Below are 23,057 nucleotides of genomic sequence, written 5' to 3' on the forward strand. Positions count from 1 at the left end.
TGAGTCACCAGTCTTCCTGGGGTCTTAGTAATGACAGGTGTGCCGTGCCCGGGGTTGCCCTGGTACCCATGTGATGCCCCAAACAGCTCACCCGCAGGGCAGGCGCATGGCTACAGAAGCAATGGCCACAATGCCAGTGCCAGCTGGCAGCTGGGCAAAACCAGCAAGGACACCAGCCAGTGCTGGAGTCTTCCCTTTCCTGGGGTTCTTGGTGAAACACAGCGACCGTCCTGTGTGTCACAGGCCCGTCATCTCAGGCCCAGACTCACAATTTCTCCTTGAATGTCTGCGGAAGCCAAAGCCGGGGTCTGAGGAGGGTCTGCTTAATTGACACCCAACTCGCTGTCATGGCAACCGAGGTTCAGCCTCGCTGAGGACGACACAAGACACTGTCCACCCTCGGGGCCTCCTGATGAGCACGTGGGTTTGCATGCTGTATACACATGGGGGCTGGATGTCAGCTCTAAGGTGTGATTCTGTCTTTAGGGGCGTGTGTTAGATCGCTCTGGATTCCTGCTCCTAATGGTAACTGTGTAGCCACATCTTCAAAGCAGGGGTGAAAATCAGAACTGAGCCGGTGACAGATGCGATCAGAAAGAGCCACAGGAAGATCCGGTCGAGAACTTGAGCCGCGAACTTCCAGTCTTGCACCACCTGCCGAAGAGAAAAGGACACCTTCCATTCAGAATGCTGCACGGCTGTTCTGAGTTCAGGGACTTCAAAGGAATCCTATTCGGATCACAGCCCTGCAGTTTTCCAAATGCACCTGACACCTCCCCCGAGACATCCACTTCCTGGGACCTCATGGTTGGTGCCCAAGAAAACGGCGTGTAGCTCAAGTTCAGGGGAACGCTTTCATCAACATCGAGGATGTAAAATAGAAACAACAGAATCACTGATGCAGTTGTAAATGGTACTGACTAAAATGGAAAAAGCCTGATTTTTACCCAAATAAAAAGCCAGCATCTCCTACTGCAATGCTTCCTGTTATGACATAGGAAATATAGCACAAATTTATAAATTAAGGATTTGGGGGTCACTTATTTCAGTGGCCTCTTTTCCCCTACTCCACAGCTGGGTAGGGCTATGGGGGACACTCCTGGAGGAGATGACAGGAAGTGGTGAGGGACAGAGGAGACCCAGTCCCTCTGGAGGAAGGGAGGTTGGGAGACTGGTCTGCAGCCTGGGAGGGCCAGGTAAGACCAGGACAAGCTGCAGGCTGGGGAAGTCTCAGAGACCAGGCCAGAGGTCTTTCAAGGGAAAATAAAGGTCCCATTTCTACTACCTGGGGATTTGGTAGACAGTGCTGAGCAGGATGCCTGCTGTTCTAGAAGGAACATAGATGCTGATGTAGAACTTGAAAATATTGTGCACGTAGAGGTTTAGAAATAAAACCTTAGGGAAAACCATGAAGAAGGTGAAAACATTAAGTGTCAAATAACATATGGGAGAAGGCAATGGCTACCCACTCCAGTACTCTTGCCTGGAAAATCCCATGGACAGAGGAGCCTGGTAGGCTGCAGTCCATGGGGTCGCTAAGAGTCGGACACGACTGAGTGACTTCACTTTCACTTTTCACTTTCGTGCATTGGAGAAGGAAATGGCAACCCACTCCAGTGTTCTTGCCTGGAGAATCCAAGGGACGGGGGAGCCTGGTGGGCTGACATCTATGGGGTCGCACAGAGTTGGACACGACTGAAGTGACTTAGCAGCAGCAGCAAATAACATATATTAACGCATATATATGGAATCTAGAAAGATGGTACTGATGAACCTATTTGCAGGGCAGCAATGGAGACATCCCTGGTGGCTCAGCTGGTAAAGAATCTACCTGCAATGCCAGAGACCTGGGTTCAATCCCTGGGTTGGGAAGATCCCCTGGAGATAGGAAAGGCTACCCACTACAGTATTCTGGCCTGGAGAATTTCATGGACTCTATAGTTCATGGGGTCGCAGAGTCAGACACGACTGAGCGACTTTCACTTCACTTTAATGGAGACACAGACATAGAGATCAGACTTGTGGACACAGTAGGGAAGGAGAGGGTGGGATGAGTTGAGAGAGTAGCATTGAGACATATACACTACCATATGTATAATTAGAAAGCCAGTGGAAATTTACTGTATGATGCAGGAGCTCAAATCTGGAGCTCTGTGACAACGTAGAGAGGTGGGATGGGGTGGGAGGTAGGAGGGAGTTTCACATACATATACCTGCAGCTGATTCATGTTGATATATGGCAGAAACCACCACAATATTGTAAAGCAACTATCCTCCAATTAAAAATAAACACATTTAATTTTAAAAAGTGTCAACCTTAAGTGGGGGATTATTAGTGATGTGAATCGTCTTAAATGTTTCATATTTTCCAAATTCCTTATGCCAACAACGTGTTGTTTTTATAATTTTCTAAAAGCTACTTTTGATTTTAAAAATTTTAAAAATATTTTAGTCTTGATGTGACCCATTATTAAAGTCTTTTTGAATTTGTTACGATGTTGCTTTGGTGTTTATTTATATATTTATTTTGGCCACAAGGCACGTGGGATCTTAGCTTTCTGACCAGGGATCAAACCCACATCCCCTGCTTTGGAAAGCTTAACCACTGTATTACCAGGGAAGTCTATAAAAAACCATTTAAATCTTTGTGTTAGAATTTCTAAAAGATGTAAATAAAGAAATAGAAAACCTTAAGAATAGCTGAAATGCTTGTTCCAAAGCAGCATTTCTTTCCCCAGTGCTTTAAAAAAAAATTTTTAAGTGGATTTAAAAAACGACAAATTATAAGAGACAGGAGGTACTAGGCAGTGCACATATAAAATACAGAAGCTGTTTCTTGAAAAACCTATTCTTTCTTAAGTTTGTTTATGGCATTAGGCTGTTGGCACTAATTTTCACTGATTTTAGGGTAAAATAATAGAACTGTATAAACTGGTATAAATATTAACTCTTTTTAAGCAACAGACTACTGTTTGTGCTGAGTATTTACATGTCAAATAATATTTTCCTTCTGCAGGGGAAGGACCATTTAGAGGAGGGAGAGATGGAGAGAAGAAAGGTGAGGATTAACGTTAATTGTCTGCACATCATGAGACCATGTGTGCTGGGCACATAATACATATTTTGTACTTGATGTCTGTAATTCCTCCCTTCGAGGGAGAGTTCAGAAAACAAATTCAGGTTAAGCAGCTTTTCTCAAGCGAGTGGAACATGGGTAGCATCTGCAAGCAGAACTGTTTTGAGTCTTATATCCATATCCTTTCCACATCTTAAAAACTAAATCTGTAAACTAAATACTTGCTGTTATATCATGTTTTGTATTAATATAAAGCTTGACTCTTTCTGTTTTCTGATTTCCAAATATTCTGAATAGAGTTATCCATCATCCCATAAAAAATGAGAGATAAATGACCAGAGACCTGGACAAACAACTTCAATGTAGAATTGAATTATTTAAATAGACTCACATCTAATGAGAAGGAGCTGTGCTTAATCTAGAGTTGCTTCTCTTTTGCTCATTCTGTTTTTGTGAAGGTCTCCCTGAAAATTCATACTGAAGTCCCTATTCTGTGTCAGGGCTTGTGTGAAGTTATATGCATGTCAAGCAGGTAGCTGATAAGGTCACGTTTGAAACAGGGACCCTATTTGTTGCAAATAGACATTAAAAATCTCAGTCGGGGCTCCCAACAGCTCCCTCACCTGGCTGATGAAATGCTCCTTCTTCACGTGGCTGGAAATGTATCTGATGGAATCTGCAGCCTTTTCCAGGAAAGCAACCAGAACTTTTTCTCCATCACTCATCTGCTTTTGTTTCCTTCTTTCGAGGACTTGACCTCTCAGGGCCGGTTTCCTCTCCTCTTTACCCGGGAGAGAGTAGCGATCCACATGGTCCTTCATGCAGAGTAACTTAGGAAGGGTTTGCAGAAAGAGCCGCTTAACCCAGGGGGCCATGGGGTGGTAGGTTGAGGAAGATCTGTGGTGGACGTTGATGACAAACACGGTGACGATGATGGACAGGGTGACGAAGACCATGATGAACAGGAGGTACTCCCCGATGAGCGGGATGACCTTGGAGGAAGACGGGATGATCTCCTCAATCACCAGGAGGAAGACCGTGAGGGAAACCAGGACAGAGGTGGATAAGGAGAGCTTCTCGCCCTCGTCGGAAGGCAAATAGAAGACCAGCACGGTCAGGAAGGACAGCCCCAGACACGGGACGATGAGGAAGAGCGTGTAGAACAGGGGCAGGCGGCGCAGCACGAAGGAGTAGCTGATGAACGGGTACCAGTAGGCGCCGTGCCTCCGGCCCCCGGCCGTGCCCTTGGCGTTCAGGATCTCCCACTCTCCGTTGTCGAAGAAGTCCTTCCGGTCCACGTTCTCGTCTGTGAGGACGAGGTCCACCATGGTCCCGTCGTAAGTCCAGGATCCGAACTTCATGGAGCAGTTCTGCCGGTCGAACGGGAAGAATGTGACGTCCATGGTGCAGGAGCTCTTGTAGCTGGCGGGAGGCGTCCACACCACGGTCCCGTCCGATTTGACCACAGCCTTGGTCATGAGCGAGCCTTCGAACCGGCCGTCGGCGCTGTGGAAAGACGGTTCACTCGCGGTTAGTCTAGGTTAGTCTAGGTTAGTCTAACACAGATTAGCCGTCTCTTCCCCTCCCCCCCCACCACTGTTCTATTTGTATTTTATTCCTTTCCTATCACAGCATCAAACAAGATTCCCGAAAGGAACAATTCTCTCATCAAGGTTGTACCTTTCTCTTAATTATTTTGGCACAATCAGGCTTTTCTATTTCCATGCCTCATCGGACTAGCGGATTTGTCTTCTGCGAGACTTACTTTTCAAAGAGAACTATGTCAGGAAGCCAGAGAGATTCTGACGGAACTTTAATGGAATGAATCCCACCGTATTCATCCGGATTCCAGCGTAACTTGTGGTCTGTCCATTCCTGTGTGGAAATGAATATAAATTAATAAAATTATTTCAGAATAATTTTATTCTGGAAATTCAGTTCGAGTTTGGAATCTTCAAGTTTCTGTTAATTTATGAATCTCTTGTTTTATTTTAAAAGAGAAATACATCTGCTTTAGGCCTATGGCCCTGGTCTGTGACTCAGGGCAGTTGAAGGTATAGCCCGAGCCAGCCTGGTGTTTGATGGTCTAGACTCTCACACCTGTCCAGCCTGGGAATTCCAAAATTGCCATGACTACTTCACAAATGATAGAGGCTCAGCAACAAACTTCACTGATTTGTGACCTATTCGTTTTCAGCCTATTTTTTCTGAAGAAACAAAAGAAAAGCAAAGACAGCTCTAACTCAGTTTATTCTTGAAGAGTTGGTCCATCCAGCGATATTGTTATCTCATGAAAATGGATATAAATGATTCTGAATATCAATCAAGAGTCTTGGACAAAGATCCACACAGTATGCTAATATGAAATATCCAGTATCTGCTGACTACTCTTGAGGACATAAGTTTTATCCAACGGAAAAATATTTTCCAAGAATTTCCTTTTACATTCTAACCTGTTCTTATTCTGTGAAGCACCAAATCTAGTTTTAAATTATATTGCTAAATGTTGTTAGCTTGCATATTTTTCCTCGTAATAGAATTAAATCATTTAGTATGGTTTACAGGGGCTGATGAATCCAGATTAACAAAACCATTAATTGATTGGATTATGAAGGTCGAAAGGATGATGTATGGATGACCCAATTGCAGTAGAAGTGGACTTAAAAAGATTTGGAATCCAGAATGTTATGAAATCTGACCTGAAAGTGAATTATCCCACCATCTGTCATGTGGACAGTTGAGGAATAATGAAGGATAATATTAAATGACATTTCAGAAAGTCAGGAGGGTGTGCCCAGTATGAGGCTCCCTGCAGCCCAGTGATGCCAACTTTGTCATTAAAAAATCAGGAGTCAGCAGATGGATGATTCACTAGATGGTACAATATTGAAATATGCATGATGCCTGGAAAAGGATGGAATGATACACTCCAGATGAGACACTGTCTCTCTTAGACAATATTTGTGAGGCTTGACCCTTGAAAACCAAATTTTAAAAGGTAGGGACTTTAGAAAGCTACACTTAAAGGATTAAAAAAAACTGCATGACTCCTTATGCATATGAAGGCTGGCAGTTTAAGAGCTCAAACTAGTAAAGCATTTACCATGCTTACTCAGTACTCACAGGCTTCCCTCTTCCTTCCTCTTCCTCTGCCCACTTTGAAAAGCAAATACAATTTCCTTCCTATGAATAATTTGTCTCCTGCTAAGGAGACTTGGCAACCCACTCCAGTATTCTTGCCTGGAGAATTCCATAGACGGAGGAGCCTGGCAGGCTGCAGTCCATGGGATCTCAAAGAGTCGAACACGACTGAGCAACTAACACAAGCAGACTTCCATTATCAGCAGCAAGTCTGAATCTCAGAAATGTTGAAGGGAACCCAAAGCAGCATTTTTTATTTGTTTTTCACTTTTACGTTTAAAATATTTACATACAATAAAATTCACTCTTTTGTGTCCGGTTCTATAGTCAAACAGTTGGATAATCATGATCACCAACAAGATACCAGGACAGCTCCCCTGCCCCCAGTTTTCCTTAGGCTGCACTTTATAATCAACGCTCCCACCTCCCTGTCCCTGGCAACCACCGCTCTGTTTTCTGATCCTGTGATGTTGCCTTTCCCAGAATGCCAGAGAATGGAATCACAGTCCATGGCCTTTCCATCCAGACTTCTTTTACCTATTGAAATACATTTTTGGATTCTAGGTAGGTTGTTTATTTTTTATTAGTGAGAAGTATTCCATTGTAGGGATATAACACAATTTTTAAAATCCATTTACCAGGTAAAATATTTGTATTCATTCCAATTCTTAATGACTATAAATAAAGTGACTATAAAAATTTTGTAGGTTTGGGGGTGAAAAACATTTTCTTTTCTCTTGGGTAAATACCTAGGAGTGCATGACAGGGTCATAGGGTAAGTCTGTGTTTAACTTTATATGACACCAGAGTGGCTGGATCATTTTCTGTTCCCATTAGCAATGCATGAGCATTCCAGCTGTCTGGCATCATCTCCAGTTCTGGGTACAGTCACACTGAAATGTTTATAATAGTTGTAAAGTAGTATCTCATTATGGCTTTTGCTATACATTTTCCTAATGATTAAATGACATTGAGCTTTTCTTCATATGCTTATTTGTCATCCATACATTTTCTTAGGTGAAGTGGCTGTTAAGTCCTCTGCTTATTCTTTAATCGGTTGTTTGTTTTCTAATGACTGAGGTTTTAGTTGTTTATATATATGAAAAGTATATTTTAACATATAAAATAGACCTCAAGCAGGGAACAACAGTGGAAACAGTGACAGATTTTATTTTCTTGGGCTCCAAAATCACTGTGGATGGTGATTGCCCCCACAAAATTAAAAGACACTTGCTCCTTGGAAAGAAAGCTATGACAAACCTAGTTCAGTTCAGTCGCTCATTCGTGTCTGACTCTTTGCGACCCCATGAATCGCAGCACGCCAGGCCTCCCTGTCCATCACCATCTCCCGGAGTTCACTGAGACTCATGTCCATCGAGTCAGTGATGCCATCCAGCCATCTCATCCTCTGTCGTCCCCTTCTCCTTCTGCCCCCAATCCCTCCCAGCATCAGGGTCTTTTCCAATGAGTCAACTCTTCGCATGAGGTGGCCAAAGTACTGGAGTTTCAGCTTTAGCATCAGTCCTTCCAAAGAAATCCCAGGGCTGATCTCCTTCAGAATGGACTGGTTGGATCTCCTTGCAGTCCAAGGGACTCTCAAGAGTCTTCTCCAACACCACAGTTCAAAAGCATCAATTCTTCGGTGCTCAGCTTTCTTCACGGTCCAACTCTCACATCCATACATGACTACTGGAAAAACCATAGCCTTGACTAGATGGACCTTTGTTGGCAAAGTAATGTCTCTGCTTTTGAATATGCTATCTAGGTTGGTCATAACTTTCCTTCCAAGGAGTAAGCGTCTTTTAATTTCATGGCTGCAATCACCATCTGCAGTGATTTTGGAGCCCAAAAAAATAAAGTCTGACACTGTTTCCACTATTTCCCCATCTATTTCCATGAAGTGATGGGACCAGATGCCATGATCTTCGTTTTCTGAATGTTGAGCTTTAAGCAAACTTTTTCACTCTCCTCTTTCATTTTCATCAAAACTAGACAGCATATTAAAAAGCAGAGACATCACTTTGCTGGCAAAGGTCTATACAGTCAAAGCTATGGTTTTTCCAGTAATCATGTATGGATGTGAGAGTTGGCCAATAAAGAAGGTTGAGCGCCAAAAATTGATGCTTTCAAATTGTGGTGCTGGAGAAGACTCCTGAAGTCCCTTGGACAGCAAGGAGATCAAACCAGTCAAACCTAAGGGAAATCAACGCTGAATATTCATTGGAACGACTGAAGATGAAGCTGAAGTTTCAATACTTTGGGCACCTGATGTCAAGAGCCGACTCACTGGAAAAGACCCTGAGGCTGGGAAAGATTGAAGGCAAAAGGAGAAGGGGGTGACAGAGGATGAGACGGTTGGATGGTATCACCAACTCAATGGACATGAGTTTGAGCAAACCCGGGGAGGTGGTGAAGGACAGGGAAGCCTGGTGTGCTGCAGTCTATGGGGTCGCAAGGCATCGGACACGACTTCGTGACTGACCAGCAACAGCAAAGGGAGCAAGCAGCAGGCACACAGGGACGAGCCTTGCAGACAGACACGTTTGGGCAGACTGACTAGAACTGGTCTCTTACACTCTGGCTCCTTCTTTAATATCAGTGTTAAGTGAGCACAGCGTTAGTGAGTCCAAACCCACAGTGTCTCCGCTTAGAACCTAAAGATCTCAAAAAAAATCACCTGCTTATGGAATTCAGTCTTCTCTCTTCTACAGGAACTGGTCACCTTTATTGAAGCCCAGCTCTGCAGCCCAGGAAGAAAGTGGGGAGCTCAGATTCCAGGGGCAAACACACAGCAGCTGTGCAGACTGTGCTCAGGGAAATGGGCCAAGCCCCAGGGGAGAGATGGTTCCTGGAAAGATTTGTCTTGCTCATCACACCTCCAGCAGCAGGATGGACAGCTGTGGCCAGAGGGAGTCCAGAGGCTGTGCTTCAGGAGCTTAATATTCGGGGGAAATTAATCCATCCCACAAATATGCAAGGCTTATACCAGCTCTGAGCAGGGCCACCGTGTCCTCCCACCTGGGGCTGCCTCAGACCAGAGCCCATGATAGACCATTCAGTCCTCTTTCTGCCCCCCAGACAGACTCACACTCCTTTCTGTGGGAACTCCTGGTGGGGAGTGTGTGTGTCAACTGTTCAGTTGTGTTGACTCTTTGTGACCCCATGGACTAGAGCCCTGCAAGGCTCCTCTGTCCATGGGATTTTCCAGGCAAGACTGCTGGAGTGGGTTGCTATTCCCTTCTCCAGGGGATCTTCCCAACCCAGGGATCAAACCCAGGTCTTCCACACTGCAGGGAGACTCTTTACCTAACTGAGCCACCAGGGAAGATTCTAGAACCCATGAACTAACAGGCAAACCATCACCCTGTGCTCACTGCCACGAAGGGGGCAGTTTGGGTGAAAAGATGGGGGACACTGAGTGGACAGGGAAGGAGGTTCTGATTGGATGACACTGTAGCTGAGACAGAGGGCAGGAACGGGCAGTGGGTACCATGCAGGAAGGAGCAGGGCTACTGAGGATTCTGTTCCAGGATGAAGAGCAGATGTGAGTGGATGGATGAATGAGGGGCATGTCTGAATCCTTGAGGAGGATATAAAATCAGCTCCAGTGGATTCAGGGTACGTTCTTGAACAGTAAAGAACAGGGGGCAGGTGGGACTCATGGTCAGTGGGACTCTGTTGGGGGTACCCGAGAGAGAGAGAGAGAGAATGCATTGAACATCGAATTAGAGTTCCACCCCTGGACCATCCTTCACTGGCTATGCTCCTTTGTGGGACTGGAGAGACATTCCTTACAACCTCAGTGTCCTTCTGAGGTTAGACCTGGGGAATTAGAGATGCTGTCCCCGCCAACATGCCATCAGAGGGGCTTACCAAATATCCAGCAGGACGTGGTCCACCATGATGCTGGCTGAGGCCCACACCACAGCATCATTGCTCATGCTAAAGTCAGCTGAATCAGGATGAGGATTCAGAGCCCAAATCCTCTGTCCTACTCTCTAAGGGTCTGTGAGGCTTTCTGGTCATTTCCCTTCTCTCTCTGAAACCCTGGGGTTGGAGATTAACCTCCTGTCTCTGCCTTTCTAAAGCAGGAGATTAGAAACAGTATCCAGTGTTCACACAGCATGTCCCAGCCAAGATTCTCAAAGCTCTGTACAAACATCAGCTCCACTTTGCCATAGTCCCGGGCTTGAGAGCTTGTTATTATTATAGGAACAGGGGAGCACAGGGTAGGTCAGGGCCAAATACCAAAGTTAATCTCAGACTGAGAAAAAAAATAGAAAAATACTCCCAGTCTAGCTTTCTTAATTCCAAAAAGTGCAACTTCAAATCCATATCATATATATTCACTTAAAATTTTCTTACATATATTACCTGAAATATCATTCATAAATGTCAAGCTGTAGAACAATCCAGAACCAAATTTCATTTAAACCTAAATCATAAGACTTAAAAAAGAAACTGTCATGACTTTTAAAAATAAATGAAGTCTTCTAATGATTCTTAATAATTAGAAAAATTATTATTATAAACATTAATAATTATTAATCCCAAGACCAAAAGATAGTAAGAAACAAATATTCCCTGCTGGTGCCTTGATCGGCAACCTCTGGGACACCCCTGGGATTTTCAATTACCTCAAAGTCAGGTGTGAAATTCTTAAAACTAAATTAATGTTGGAATTCCCTGGAGAGCCAGTGGGTAGGACTTGACACTTTCACTGCCATGGGCCTGGGTTCGATCCCTGTTTGGGGAACGAAGATCCCTCAAGCCATGTAATATGCCCCCCCCCAAATTAAATTAATGAAATTATTGTTGATTCATTTTAATCTTAAAGATGGCAACATGGCATATTATATGTCTCATATTCCCAATGGGGCATCCCTTGTAGCTCAGTTGGTAAAGAATCTGCCTGCAATGCAGGAGACCCAGGTTCGTCCCTCATAGCTCAGTTGGTAAAGAATCTGCCTGCAATGCAGAAGACCCCTGGGTTGGGAAGATCCCCTGGAGGAGGGCATGGCAACCCACTCCAGTATTCTTGCCTGGAAAATCCCATGGACAGAGGAGCCTGGCAGACTACAGTCCATGGGGTCAAAAGAGTCGGACACGACTTAGCGACTAAACCACCACCATATTCCCATTATATCTGAGTTGTCAAGGCCAAGAAATGGGATTTGTCATTAAAGATGAGAAAGTCTATGAAGAGGGCACCAGGAAATGACATTTATTGAGTTCCCACTACCTGCCAGACCTCAGAGGAGTCACATGCACACACATGATGCCTTTTAACCAGCCAGCGACACTGCAGCTGGGTACTGCCTTATTTCATAAATTAAGAGACAGAGGGTCGGAGAGGAAGTGACCTGCCAAGTTTATACAGCAAGACTCTGGATCCCCGACTCACTTCATTCTTACTCAGGGTCCACATGAATCAGAAGACCATAACGGCAGGGCCTCCTCTGCTCAGGTCAGAGTGAGGCTATGGAAAAGGAAGGAGATAAGATGGTGACAGAGGGTTAAGGTAAATCCCTAGCGTATAGGTGCTGTTGTAGGTTGGGGAAGGTAACTAGGCTCTGGGGAGATGGCCCAGACCTTACAGCAAGGCCAGCCTTTCCTTAGGTTTGTTAAAAAAGAAAACCTTCATGGTTTTCTCCTCCAAAGCCAGCTGCAAGGATCCACCCCATGAGGCCTTCATGTTTCTGAACTTACTGTGATCTAAAACAGGAATTCAGGGACTTCCCTGGTGGTGCAGTGGCTAGGACTCTGCTGTCAATGCAGGGGGCTCAGGTTCAGTCTCTCAACAGGGAGCTAGATCCCACGTGCCACAACTGACACCTGGCATAACCAAATAAATAAATACGTGTTTTAAAATATTAATAATAAAATGCACAGGAACCAGCTGTTGGAGAAACCACATTGGTCCAAGGTGCTGTCCTTGTAAGATTCAGGGAGCTCTGTGTCCCCAGGGTTGCCGTGGCCTGGGACAGCAGCCCACATTCAGTAACACCTGGCCGCTCAGAACCTTCTGGCTCATGGACTTTGCCCCCAGAGTTGAGGCCCAGTGCCCTATATGGCCCTGGCACATGGTAGGTGCTCAGGAAGCGCTAGTTGAGTGAATACACTTGGCATCTGTCTTCAGGGTGATCACTCACAGGGTGACATCCAGGCAAAGGGCCGACCGTCCTGTAGTGAGGAAGGGATGATGGCTTTGTCTTCCATCCCCTTCAGGTGCTTGCGATGCGGTTTTCCTACCCTTGACAAAGATGAAGTGGAATCTGAGTGGCTGGGGCGGTGAAGACCTTGTCACAGAGTTGTAGTGAATCCGTGTTAATAATCTATTTATGAATTGTAGGGTTTTTATTACTCTCTGGAAGTACGAAGACAAGTTTGCAAAATAAAATCAATACCACAAAAATAGCTCTCCATAGAGGACTTTCTCAGGATGTTACTAAATTTGTGCCTGTAAAGGTCTGCAGTTGGGAGGATAGATGAGAAATGTCTAAATATACCAGACAAGATGAAGGAAATAGAAGATAGAGCAGAGGAATTGGGTTAAAAAACAAAACAAAACACCAGTCATCTCACTCAGGTATGCTGCAGGAAACCTGCTTTAGGACCAAGCAGGCAGAATTTTATTCTCTCCATGGACTAAGGAGCATTTTTCAGTGTCTGAGAGGGCAAAGAGAGAAGTTTGGTCATTATTGTCTTTATTTTTACTGAGGTAGACAGAGGTGATTGGAAAGAGTTTCTTATAGCTTTGCTCTGGTGTGAAAGCTTTGGAAAGTCATGTGTTTGGGAAACCTATTCAGGTGGGTGACAATTTCTCCACTTTTATGGATCATGGAACCTCTACTGATCCTGCAAGACCCCACCGAAATGTCTCCTCCCCTTGGAAGACTTCCATGATTTGTCCCCCATTTCATTGTCATAATTATAATGACTCAGTGTCTTATGTATATACGTTACTTATAGTGTCTATCATATTACAGAGATTATTTTTACACAACACCAGATCCTCTCCTTGAAGGCAGGGTTGTGTTTTATGCTCTGTATATCCTGAATCTAGCAGATTGCTTGGCCCTTAGTAGATGCTCAATAAACCCTGTGGAATCAATGGAGTGACTCCCAGCCTCATTTGCTCCTAAATGCCTTTCTAGAACAGCTTCATGAGAACTCCCAGAGGTTAAGGAACCAAAGCCTTAGAAGGCCAGGATTAGGAGCTAGACTTTACAGGGAGAGCCCTGAGAGGACGGCCGGATGTCTCCCAACAGCTCGTCGAGTCTGAGGAAGAAAATGATTTCTTTTTACCAGACTGCCGTTACTAGTGTGTTGCCTAGACAAGTCACTCCAGGCCTCCAATCCTCAGTCTTCTCATCTGCAAAGTGGGAATCATAATAGACCTTGGAAGGTGGCTGTGAAAATTGAATGTATTCATTCCCATGACACGTGTAACAGACTGGGCACTTAACAGATGCTCAATAAACTTTAACATTGTCGTTGAAACTGAGGTCAGTGTAACACACTGTGCTAGTTTTTTTAAATGTCAGTTTTATCTTCTTTTTCCATCTGTTTCCTTTAGTCCTTTCCTTTACTCTTTTACTCTTAAAAAGCTAAAACATAAAAAAGAAAGTATAAAATAACGTCGTGGTGGAGCTCCAATGCCTCCTCTTCCATGCAGCCCTCCTTGCCTGCCACCAGGCCAGAGATTCTCCTATCTTTTTGCTCTCACACTGTTTGTACCATGACATAGCCCTTGTTAGCTAACCCAATCTGTGTGAGTGGGTTCATAGCTTCATCATGTTCTCAGTGCTTTCTCCTACTTTGAATATTCCTCTAATTTAGAGATAGGGCTGGATGTTTTGTGCAGGGCTAGATGTGCAGACAAGGCTCCAGCTGGGGAAAGCTGGTTCTAGCCAGATGAAGCAGACTCTTCTGTCTCTGGTAACAGGCATAATGATACCCACTTTGCTAATTTAGAGAGGTTCAGAAATGTAAATGGATAAGAGCTATGACAACCCATTGCAAATTAATGCAATGAAACCATGTTACCCTGTTACTTCTATGCCATGGGAACCCAAGTTCCCAGCAGGCTTTCCTAAATGTCAGCTAGGCACTCTCTCCCTCCTCCTGTAGATTTCTCTCGCTCCGTTCTGGGATTTTTAGGTGTCGGTTCTGTCTTGACCTGGAGGTGCTCACCAGACCGCGATTCCAGGGGCCTCGCTTTGCTGGAGGTCATTTCCAAAGTACAGCTGAAGCCTGAGGAAGACAGTTTCTTCCCTTCATGCCTAATCTTGTTCTCTTCACCTGAAATGACTTCTTGTTTCCAAAATCTCAGGAAAGTGAAAAGTCCCTATTCCTCAAAAGCCAAGGCTCCTCCACCACTCTGTTATATGTGAGGCTGTAACCTCAAGGGGCAGCTGGAGGAGGTGTGTGTGGAGGAGTGAGAGTCTGTTTTATTTTTGCCAACGTTAAGCTTATTTACACTTCAACAAAGAATTTTTCTTCTCTTCTGTGAAAGTGCAAATACAGGACTTCTTACTGACTTTTATGAACTCAAAATACCCTCAAACTCTACAGCCTCTAAAGTGCAAAAGTAGAATAAGTCCCAAGGAATGTATATTGAAAAATACATTTATTCATTTTATTTTGAAAAAGTATTATTATTTTTACATTAAAAAAAATTTGGCTATCCCAGGCGGCATGTGGGTTGTTAGTTCCTGGCCAAGGATTGAACCCATGACCCCTGCCTCAGAAGTTTGGAATCTTAACCACTGGACAGCCAGGGAAGTCCCTATTTATTTAAATTGTATTTTTATACTGACATTCCCAGCTTATTACTTTCTCCTAAACATTTTTATTTACAAGTAAAATAATATGCAGATCCATTTCATAATATGCTAACATATCTACCAAGTAAAGAATCAGAGAACTAGAAACTAGCAAAATTTATACTAATTACCCAAATCTGATCAAAACCTTTGAGTGGGTGAAATCTGATGACCCCAGATGAGGTCCAGAAAATCTCCTTAGAGTTTTTTATCAATTGTTCCTTATAGACCACTTAGCAGAAAGACCTGCACGAGTGTGCACTAAACTGGAACAGATAACTAACTCATTTCAAAATAAACAAGTGAAGAATGTTATGTACATATGTTAAAATTAAGTGAGATAGCTAACATATCCAGATTTTAAATCTCTGGGAGATTAGGTAATATCTGGACATCTGGTAAAAAAAGAAAAAAAAAAGTAATTGTTAACAAAATCAAAAAAGTAAGTAATTAAATCAACCTTTTCATTTCCTGTCAAAGAAGTACCAATATTTTCTCCTTACACGACATAGGTATTATCTGAAGGGTAACTGTTTCCTGGCAACTCTAGAAAGAGCAGGAGACAGGCTGTGGTCAGGCTGAGAGCTGAACATCATCCCTGTGCTTTTGTGGATTCAGCGTCTTGACCTGGGCTTCACCTCATTCTGAGGTTGATATTGGGGGGCTTTCTAGAAAACAGCATTAGGGGAGGGGCAATATCCTAGGGAGGACGGGGGGTGGGGGAGGAAGGGGAATTAACATCACTGATTTTCTTATCCGGTTGTCTTAGCTTCTGTGGGGTAAGTTGCACTCTGAAACTCGGCCCACCTTTCTCCAAGGAGCCCAGGGACTGGTGACCAGGACTCACAGTCAGGGTCACCTGCCCACCCGCTGGCTCAGAGACCCCCTCCAGGAGCAAGAAGACAGAGCAAGAAGACAGTGCCTACGAGCTTCCAGACTGACCTCCGACTTGTGTGGAAGAAAAGAAAAAAAGAAAAAACCCTTCCCCAAACACTCCCAAATGTCTCCCTGAAGAACTCAATGCACTCTTTAAAATAATTATTTTTCCATGGGAACCTTTCTCAGTGGAAAAGAACGGTGACAATTAGACAGCAGGTAGAGTCCTTGGACTGACAGTTACCTGTTTGAGCCACACGTTTGTCGTCATCAGCTGATTCTTTTCATCCTAAGAAAAGGAAAATTATATTCAAATTAAGTGAAACTGTGTATTGGATTTTTTTTTTTGGTCAGAGAGACTTCTTCAAGTCTTACCTTTGAGGAGTTCAAAGTGAAAAGGATTCTCAACTTAAGAACACTTAAATGGCATTGAGTGAGTGTTAGTCACTCATTTGTGTCCGACTCTTTGCAACCCCCTGGACTGTAGCCTGCCAGGCTCCTCTGCCCGTGCTATATCCCAGCCAATGAATGGAGTGGGTTGCCATTCCCTTCTCCAGGGAATCTTACCACCCAGGCATTGAACCCAGGTCTCCTGCATTACAAGGCAGGTTCTTTACCATCTGAGCCACCAGGGAAGCCCAATGGCATTGGGACCCTACAATATTAGGCATATTTTGTTTAAAATGAAAATAATAATGAGAGCAAGTAGCAGTTGCTTGTGGTGGTATTTGCATAAATTGCATAACCAAAGGCACAGTAAGGGGGTGAAGTTGAATGAAATGCTAGCTAAATGGGAGGTGGGCCTTGTATGCTTTTCTAGAAGGAATCTTGGGCTTTGAATCAGTTGCGGGGTGGTGATGATGAGTGGATATGCCCAATGGGGGAACATTGTTCTGGGACTTTGGGGATTGCAGTAGCATGGTTTTGCAGAATTTGGGTTATCAAAGTTCACAGATTTCCCCAGGAACCTCATGGCAGAAATGTGAACTCAATAGGAAAATTAAGGTACGGGGTGTGTCAGGGAAAGGTCTGGGGTCCCCAGGAGATCCAGGAGGGAATGGGGTCACCCAGGGACTCTCTCCAGGGCTGTCACCGTGGCTCTCTCTGCTCCGACCCCTGCCCGCCCTGGCTTGGCTCAGGGGACACTGAGTCAGCCCCGGGCTCAGCCCCATCTGCTCTTCACCTTGGCAGCTCCAGTAAACCCATCAGAGAGATGCCCTCCTAACCACGGCCCACCTCCCTCCAGCAAGAAGCCTCCCTCCCCCTACAACAGTGTTGCCATGAAAATGACATTCTTTCCTTGGGTCACTTCACTGGCTTTCCGGGGCAGGTTTTCTCTCATGCTGAGTTATTTTTAAAACTGAAATGGCAGACACAGGGAAAGAAAACAAAATCAAATCTTAGCCTTGACAACGGGTGAAGGAATGCATGTTCTTTTCAGCTGAGGCCCGGGGATTACTCACCACATCCACCAGCTGAGAGATTTTCAATCCAAAGTAGACTTTTACAGTGTCGTTGGAGTGTAATACGGGGCGAACCCATTTCTGGTAACCTTGGAATAAGTGTCTGAGCAGCGCATCTTCTTCTTCGGCTATGGACCTGAATCCCGCAGCAGCTGGATGAACAGGAGGGGACCCGAATTAACCGGGGAGGTGGGACAGCTGACCCCACATCCCCGAACCGGACCATCGTGTGTTTCTGGACAGCCTGATTCAGCGAGGCAGGACTAAGGCTCCTGGGCTTCTCAGTCAACATTCTCCTGTTCCACCTCAGCTCCCTCCCCAACCACACGTAAATACTCTCCTTATGTTTCTTTAATGTGGTCCCTGTCTGAGGCCGTGGATGTTCACCAACCATCCTGTGGTCATCCTTCTGTGATGGATGTGAAGTTGAATCAATATGTTGTACATCCTAAATTTACACGAGGCTATATGTTGATTACATCTCAATAAAACTGGAAGAAAAAAATAAATAAAGGTAGGCTCTATACTTTTCCCTGGAGGAGAGCATGGCAAACCACTCCAGTATTCTTGCCTGGAGAATCCCCATAGACAAAGAAGCCTGGTGGGCTACAGTCCATGGGGTCGCAAACGGTTGGACATGACTGAAGTGATTTAGCATGCACACAGACTCTGTACTTAAGCCAGAGCTTTATTTTCTCATAGGACTTTCCCATCATGAGGTCATCACTTGACCCCCGGAGGATCACCCATAGCGCCCGCCTTGTCCTGTCTCACCTCCTGATGATTGCGGTCTCTGCCTGCATGCACTGCCCATCGCCGCACCTGGCCTGGCCTCTCCATGTCCCTTTCACAATCTGTCTGTATTTGTCTTTGTCTGTCCTCCCCTCAGGGTCCACAAGGGCAGGCACACTCCACGTTGTTTGATGATGTTCATCCAGCACATAGCACAGTGCTTGGCCACACCAGGAGCTCACCGTGTATCTGTCTAATGAATGAGCCAATGGAGGGAGTGGCCAGGGCCGTTTCCCATGCATCCAGCCTGTGGTCACAGAACACCCGCCACGTGGCCTGTCTGCTCTGTCCTTTCCTCCCGCGCAAGACTTCCCTTACAACAGCCAGCTTCTGACAACTCTTCTCTGCCCCTAAATGTTCGAAAAGTCCTAATTTCAAGCTTTAACTCTCGAACTGAAGAACTGGTTTAGGAATGTGGTCTCGAGGTCAGTTTTGTTTCTTTTCAGGGCTGTGCTATCCAATTTCAAACCAGGAAGATTTTCATTGTTTTATACATATTTTTTAATTTAAAAGATTTTAAAAATTAATTAATTATGGCTGCACCAGCATGTGCAGGATCTTAGTCCCCTGACCTGGAATCAAACTTGTGCCCCCTGCATTGGAAGCTCAGAGTCTTAACCACTGGACCACCAGGGAAGTCCCTCCTTGTTGTTTTAACTAAGCTCGCCTTCCTCTGTCCAGGATGCTCTTCAATCCTACAGTGACTCATTCCACACCCTCTGCTTTCCCATAGAAAACCTTCTCTTTCCACTGAGAGACACACATATTATGGGCAAGGTCACGTGCAAGACACAGCCCCACATTTGACCAATGAAAACCATGAGATGCTTTGTGGAAAGAAAAGCAAAGTCACACTCATTCCCCACAGATGCGTGGGACCTCCACTTCACTGGGGAGATGATTCTCAGCGTAGTTGGTAACCCCCTCCCGGGGTGAGCAGGGCGTGGATAATGGGTCTGATGCTCTGGGTGCCGCACCCTCTCTCTTCTGCACCAGAAAGCTGATGAAGATGCATCTGAGTGGTGAAGGTGCGGCCTTACATTTGCGCTTACTAACTCAAAGGGCTGGGCTTTCCTGGTGGCTCAGTGGTTAAAAAAAAATCCACCTGCAATGCAGGGGACGTGGGTTTGATCCCTGGGTCAGGAAAAATCCCCTGGAGAAAGAAATGACAACCCACTCCAGTACTCTTGCCTGGGAAATCCCAAGGACATAGGAGCCTGGTGGGCTATAGCCCAAGGGTTTGCAAAGAATCAGACACAGCTGAGCACACCCATAGACATCAAAGGGCCAGCCAGTCTTAAAATTGGATACTTCATCTATTCTTAGCCAGCAGAACTGCACTGAAGAGCAGGTCAGCGAGTGGCGGCCAGGACAGCCCCTGGTACAGGCCCTAAAACCTTCCTGGAAATGTGGGCAGTGGGAGGAATAGAGAATAGAAATTTCCTGAAGCCATCTGAGAGAGGAGGCTGCCCTTCACGAATTCCCTACTGGATATCCGGGCTTAGCTTCCTTCCAAATACCGGGCAGCTCTGACGACTCCCAGCTCCTCTGCGGGTACTGCTCTGACCTCAGGCCCCATCACCTCCCCCAGGGATCCGTGCGCTGCCCGCTAATTGCTGCGCTCACCTCTTCACCGTCCGTTTTCCACCCAGCAGATGGATCATTGCTTAAAAGCTGGGGAGGATTATGTCAGCTTCCTGCTCAAATCCTCCCCGTGGTTTCCCATCAGACTTGGGAAAAAACAGCCCAGTTCTTATCATGGCCTCCCAGGCCCTTCAGAGTGCCTACCCACTCCCACCCGGGCCTTGCCCCTCATCCCCAGGACCTCAGACACACCACACACACCACACACATACATCACATGCACACCACACACACACCACACACCACACACACCACACACACATCATATCCACTACACACACCATACACACACTGTACTCACACCACACACCATACACACCACACACACCACACACAGACCATACACACACCACACACACCACATATACAGCACATATCAAACCCACACCACACACCACACAATACACCTACAGACACCACACACACACCACACACACCACACAAAGACCATACACACACCACACAACACATATACACTATACACACACCACACACACCACATTCACATCATACCACCACACACACCACACATACCACATACACATCATATACATACCACGCACACCATACACACACACACACACACAACACACACCATACACACAACACACAGAGAGCGTACCCAGCACACACACACCACACACATACCCACCACGCACAATACACACACCACACATACCACAAACACCAGGCACCACATACTACACACATACCCACCACACACCCACCATACACAACACACACCACATGCACACCACACACACAACACACACACCAGGCACCACGTACCACACATACCCACCACATCCACACCATACCCACCACAAACACTACACACAACACACACACACCACATCCATCACACACAACACCCACCACAAACACATAACACGCACCACTCATGCGTACCATATGGGCTTCTTAGCTGGAACGGCCTTACGCCATTGTGGTTTGAGATGTGTGAGAAGCATCCTAAGAAGGGCAGAGACTGGGCCGCAGAACTTCCTTCCTGGCAGGATAACCTTACTGTCAGTTTGCAGGCAGTGGGAGCTGCGTGCTGGGAAGGGTCTCCTAAGACTGTGACCTGACCTTCCCCAGCCCCTGCGGCCCCCAAGCCCACCCGCTCTGAGAGGACGGCTGGACCCTGCTCTTCACCAGCTTCCAGAGGGAGGCGAGCAGACGTGCTCTTAGGACTGTGTGGGTTCTGACCCTGTGATCCACGTCAGAAGCCGAGCTGCCATCTGAGTTGAGGAGGAAAAGGTGTAGCTCTGTCCTGGCTCTTACGGGCTGGATGTTTGTCCTGTAAAATCCATATGTTAAAGCCCGAACCCCCAGCATGACTGCATTTGGAGACGTGTGTGCGCCAAGTCGCTTCAGTCATGTCTGACTCATTGTGAACCTACTGGCTGTAGCCCGCCAAGCTCCTCTGCCATGGGATTCTCCAGGCAAGAATACTGGAGGGGGTTGCCATGCTCTCCTCCATGGGACCTTCCCGACCTAGGGATTGAGCCCACATCTCCTGCAGCTCCTGCATTGGCAGGTGGATTCTCTACCGCTGAGCCACCAGGGAAGCCAGCATTTGGAGACAGGACCTAAAAAGAGGTAATTAAGGGTAAATCCGGTTATAGGGGTGGGGCCCTAGTATGACAGGGTTGGGGTCCTCATAAGAAGAGGAGGAGACCCCTGGACTCTCCTCCGGGTAGCACAGAGGGGAGGTCATGTGGGGACACAGCCAGAGGCAGCTGTTTACAAGTCAGGAGGGAGCTCTCACCAAGCTTGCTGGCACCTTGCTCATGGATTTCTAGTCTCCAGGATGGTGAGAAAAGAAATTTCTTTCAAGCACCCAGTCTGTGGTATTTTGTTATGGTGGCCTGAGCTGACTAGTACAAAAGGGTCTTGACCAAAACAGACCTTACCAATAAAGAGAAGACAAAGGCCAAAGGTTGGCTGCTTTCTGCCTAGTATCTTCCCCAAATAGAAACTGAAGTCATTGATGTTATTGAAGCAGATGTAGAGGACAGGCCTGGTTTGTTCTTGTAAAATAGGATGTTATGAGGAAGGGCAAGGACTTCCATGTTGATTCTTCAAGGCTAGGGCCTCAATAAACATGAGCTGATTCTAGGGAATGAGCAAACGAATGAATAAATGCACAGAAGGCTATAATTTTCTTGACGGGTGGGGGCACGGGATCAGCTCGTGGCTCCAGAAGATGTAGAACCACAGATGTTCTCTGGATTTCCAGGACAAGTGGTCTCAAGAAATAAATGGATTCCTTCTAATATACAACACAAACGGACTTATATGAAACAGAGACAGACTCACAGACATAGAGAAGAGCTTGGTGGTTGCCAAGGTGGGGGTCGGGAGGGAAGGACTGGGAAGGTGGGATTAGCAGATGCCAACTGTGATGTATAAGATGGATAGGGACCTCCCTGGCGGTCCAGTGGTTAAGAGTCTGCCTTCCAACGCAGGGGACGTGGGTTTGATCCCTGGTCAGGGAACTTAAGATTCCACATGCTGCAGGGCAACCAAAGCTTCACACAGCAACTACTGAGCCCTCATGCTCTGGAGCCCATGCACCACAACCGAGATAAGCCTGTGTGCCACAGCTAGGGGACCTCACACGGCCCAGTGAAAAATCCCACGTGCAGCAAAAAAGGTCCCCTGGGCCCCAACTAAGACCCAATGCAGCCAAATTAACTAATCAATTAATTTAACAACAGGGTCCCACTGTATAGCACAGGGACCTATATTCACTATCCTATGATAAACCATGGAGAAGAATATGAAAAAGTATAAATGCGCGTATAATTGAACCACTTTGTTATACAGCAGAAATCAGCACAACGCTGTAAATCAGCTGTACTTCCATAAAACTTAAAAAACAAATTAAAAAAAGAAAGAAACAGATTCCTGAGAAGTTGTGTGTAAACCAAATTTTTGTAAATGGACTTATATTTCAAACTCATTAGATAAGACCACTCTTCTAAGACACATCTCAGTGATTCACTGACAAGTCAGAAAACTGCTCTTGGAAGATGAGTGAGCCTCCTCCCTGCTCTGCTGTGGGGGTTTCATTCCCCAAAGTCAGCTTCCTGGGGGGAGGGATGGGAGAGCCTTTCAGCGTTAATTAAAGAGGAGAGAAAGAGGAATAATAACGACATGAAGACAGTAGAGCTGGAAAGGACTTTCAAGACACGTAAGCCCCTCACTTCACAGGTGAAGACCCAGGAGAGC

The 23,057-nt window shown here is 45.8% G+C and overlaps 1 protein-coding gene across 1 annotated transcript in view; it reads right to left on the bottom strand.

Moving 5' to 3' along the window:
- Positions 1–312: 312 nt before the first annotated feature.
- Positions 313–23,057, bottom strand: part of CHRNB3 (cholinergic receptor nicotinic beta 3 subunit) — a 30,345-nt gene continuing 7,600 nt past the window's right edge. Inside the window, exons 3-7 of the mRNA XM_055570149.1 lie at positions 17,385–17,536; positions 16,166–16,210; positions 4,842–4,951; positions 3,700–4,582; positions 313–654 (exon numbers count right to left, since the gene is read on the bottom strand). Of these exons, the coding sequence (XP_055426124.1) occupies positions 520–654; positions 3,700–4,582; positions 4,842–4,951; positions 16,166–16,210; positions 17,385–17,536 (1,325 nt within the window). The 3' untranslated portion in view covers positions 313–519. The remainder of the gene's footprint in view (positions 655–3,699; positions 4,583–4,841; positions 4,952–16,165; positions 16,211–17,384; positions 17,537–23,057) is intronic.

This window comes from Bubalus kerabau, chromosome 2 (assembly GCF_029407905.1).
Source record: "Bubalus kerabau isolate K-KA32 ecotype Philippines breed swamp buffalo chromosome 2, PCC_UOA_SB_1v2, whole genome shotgun sequence".
NCBI classification, from domain to species: domain Eukaryota; kingdom Metazoa; phylum Chordata; class Mammalia; order Artiodactyla; family Bovidae; genus Bubalus; species Bubalus kerabau.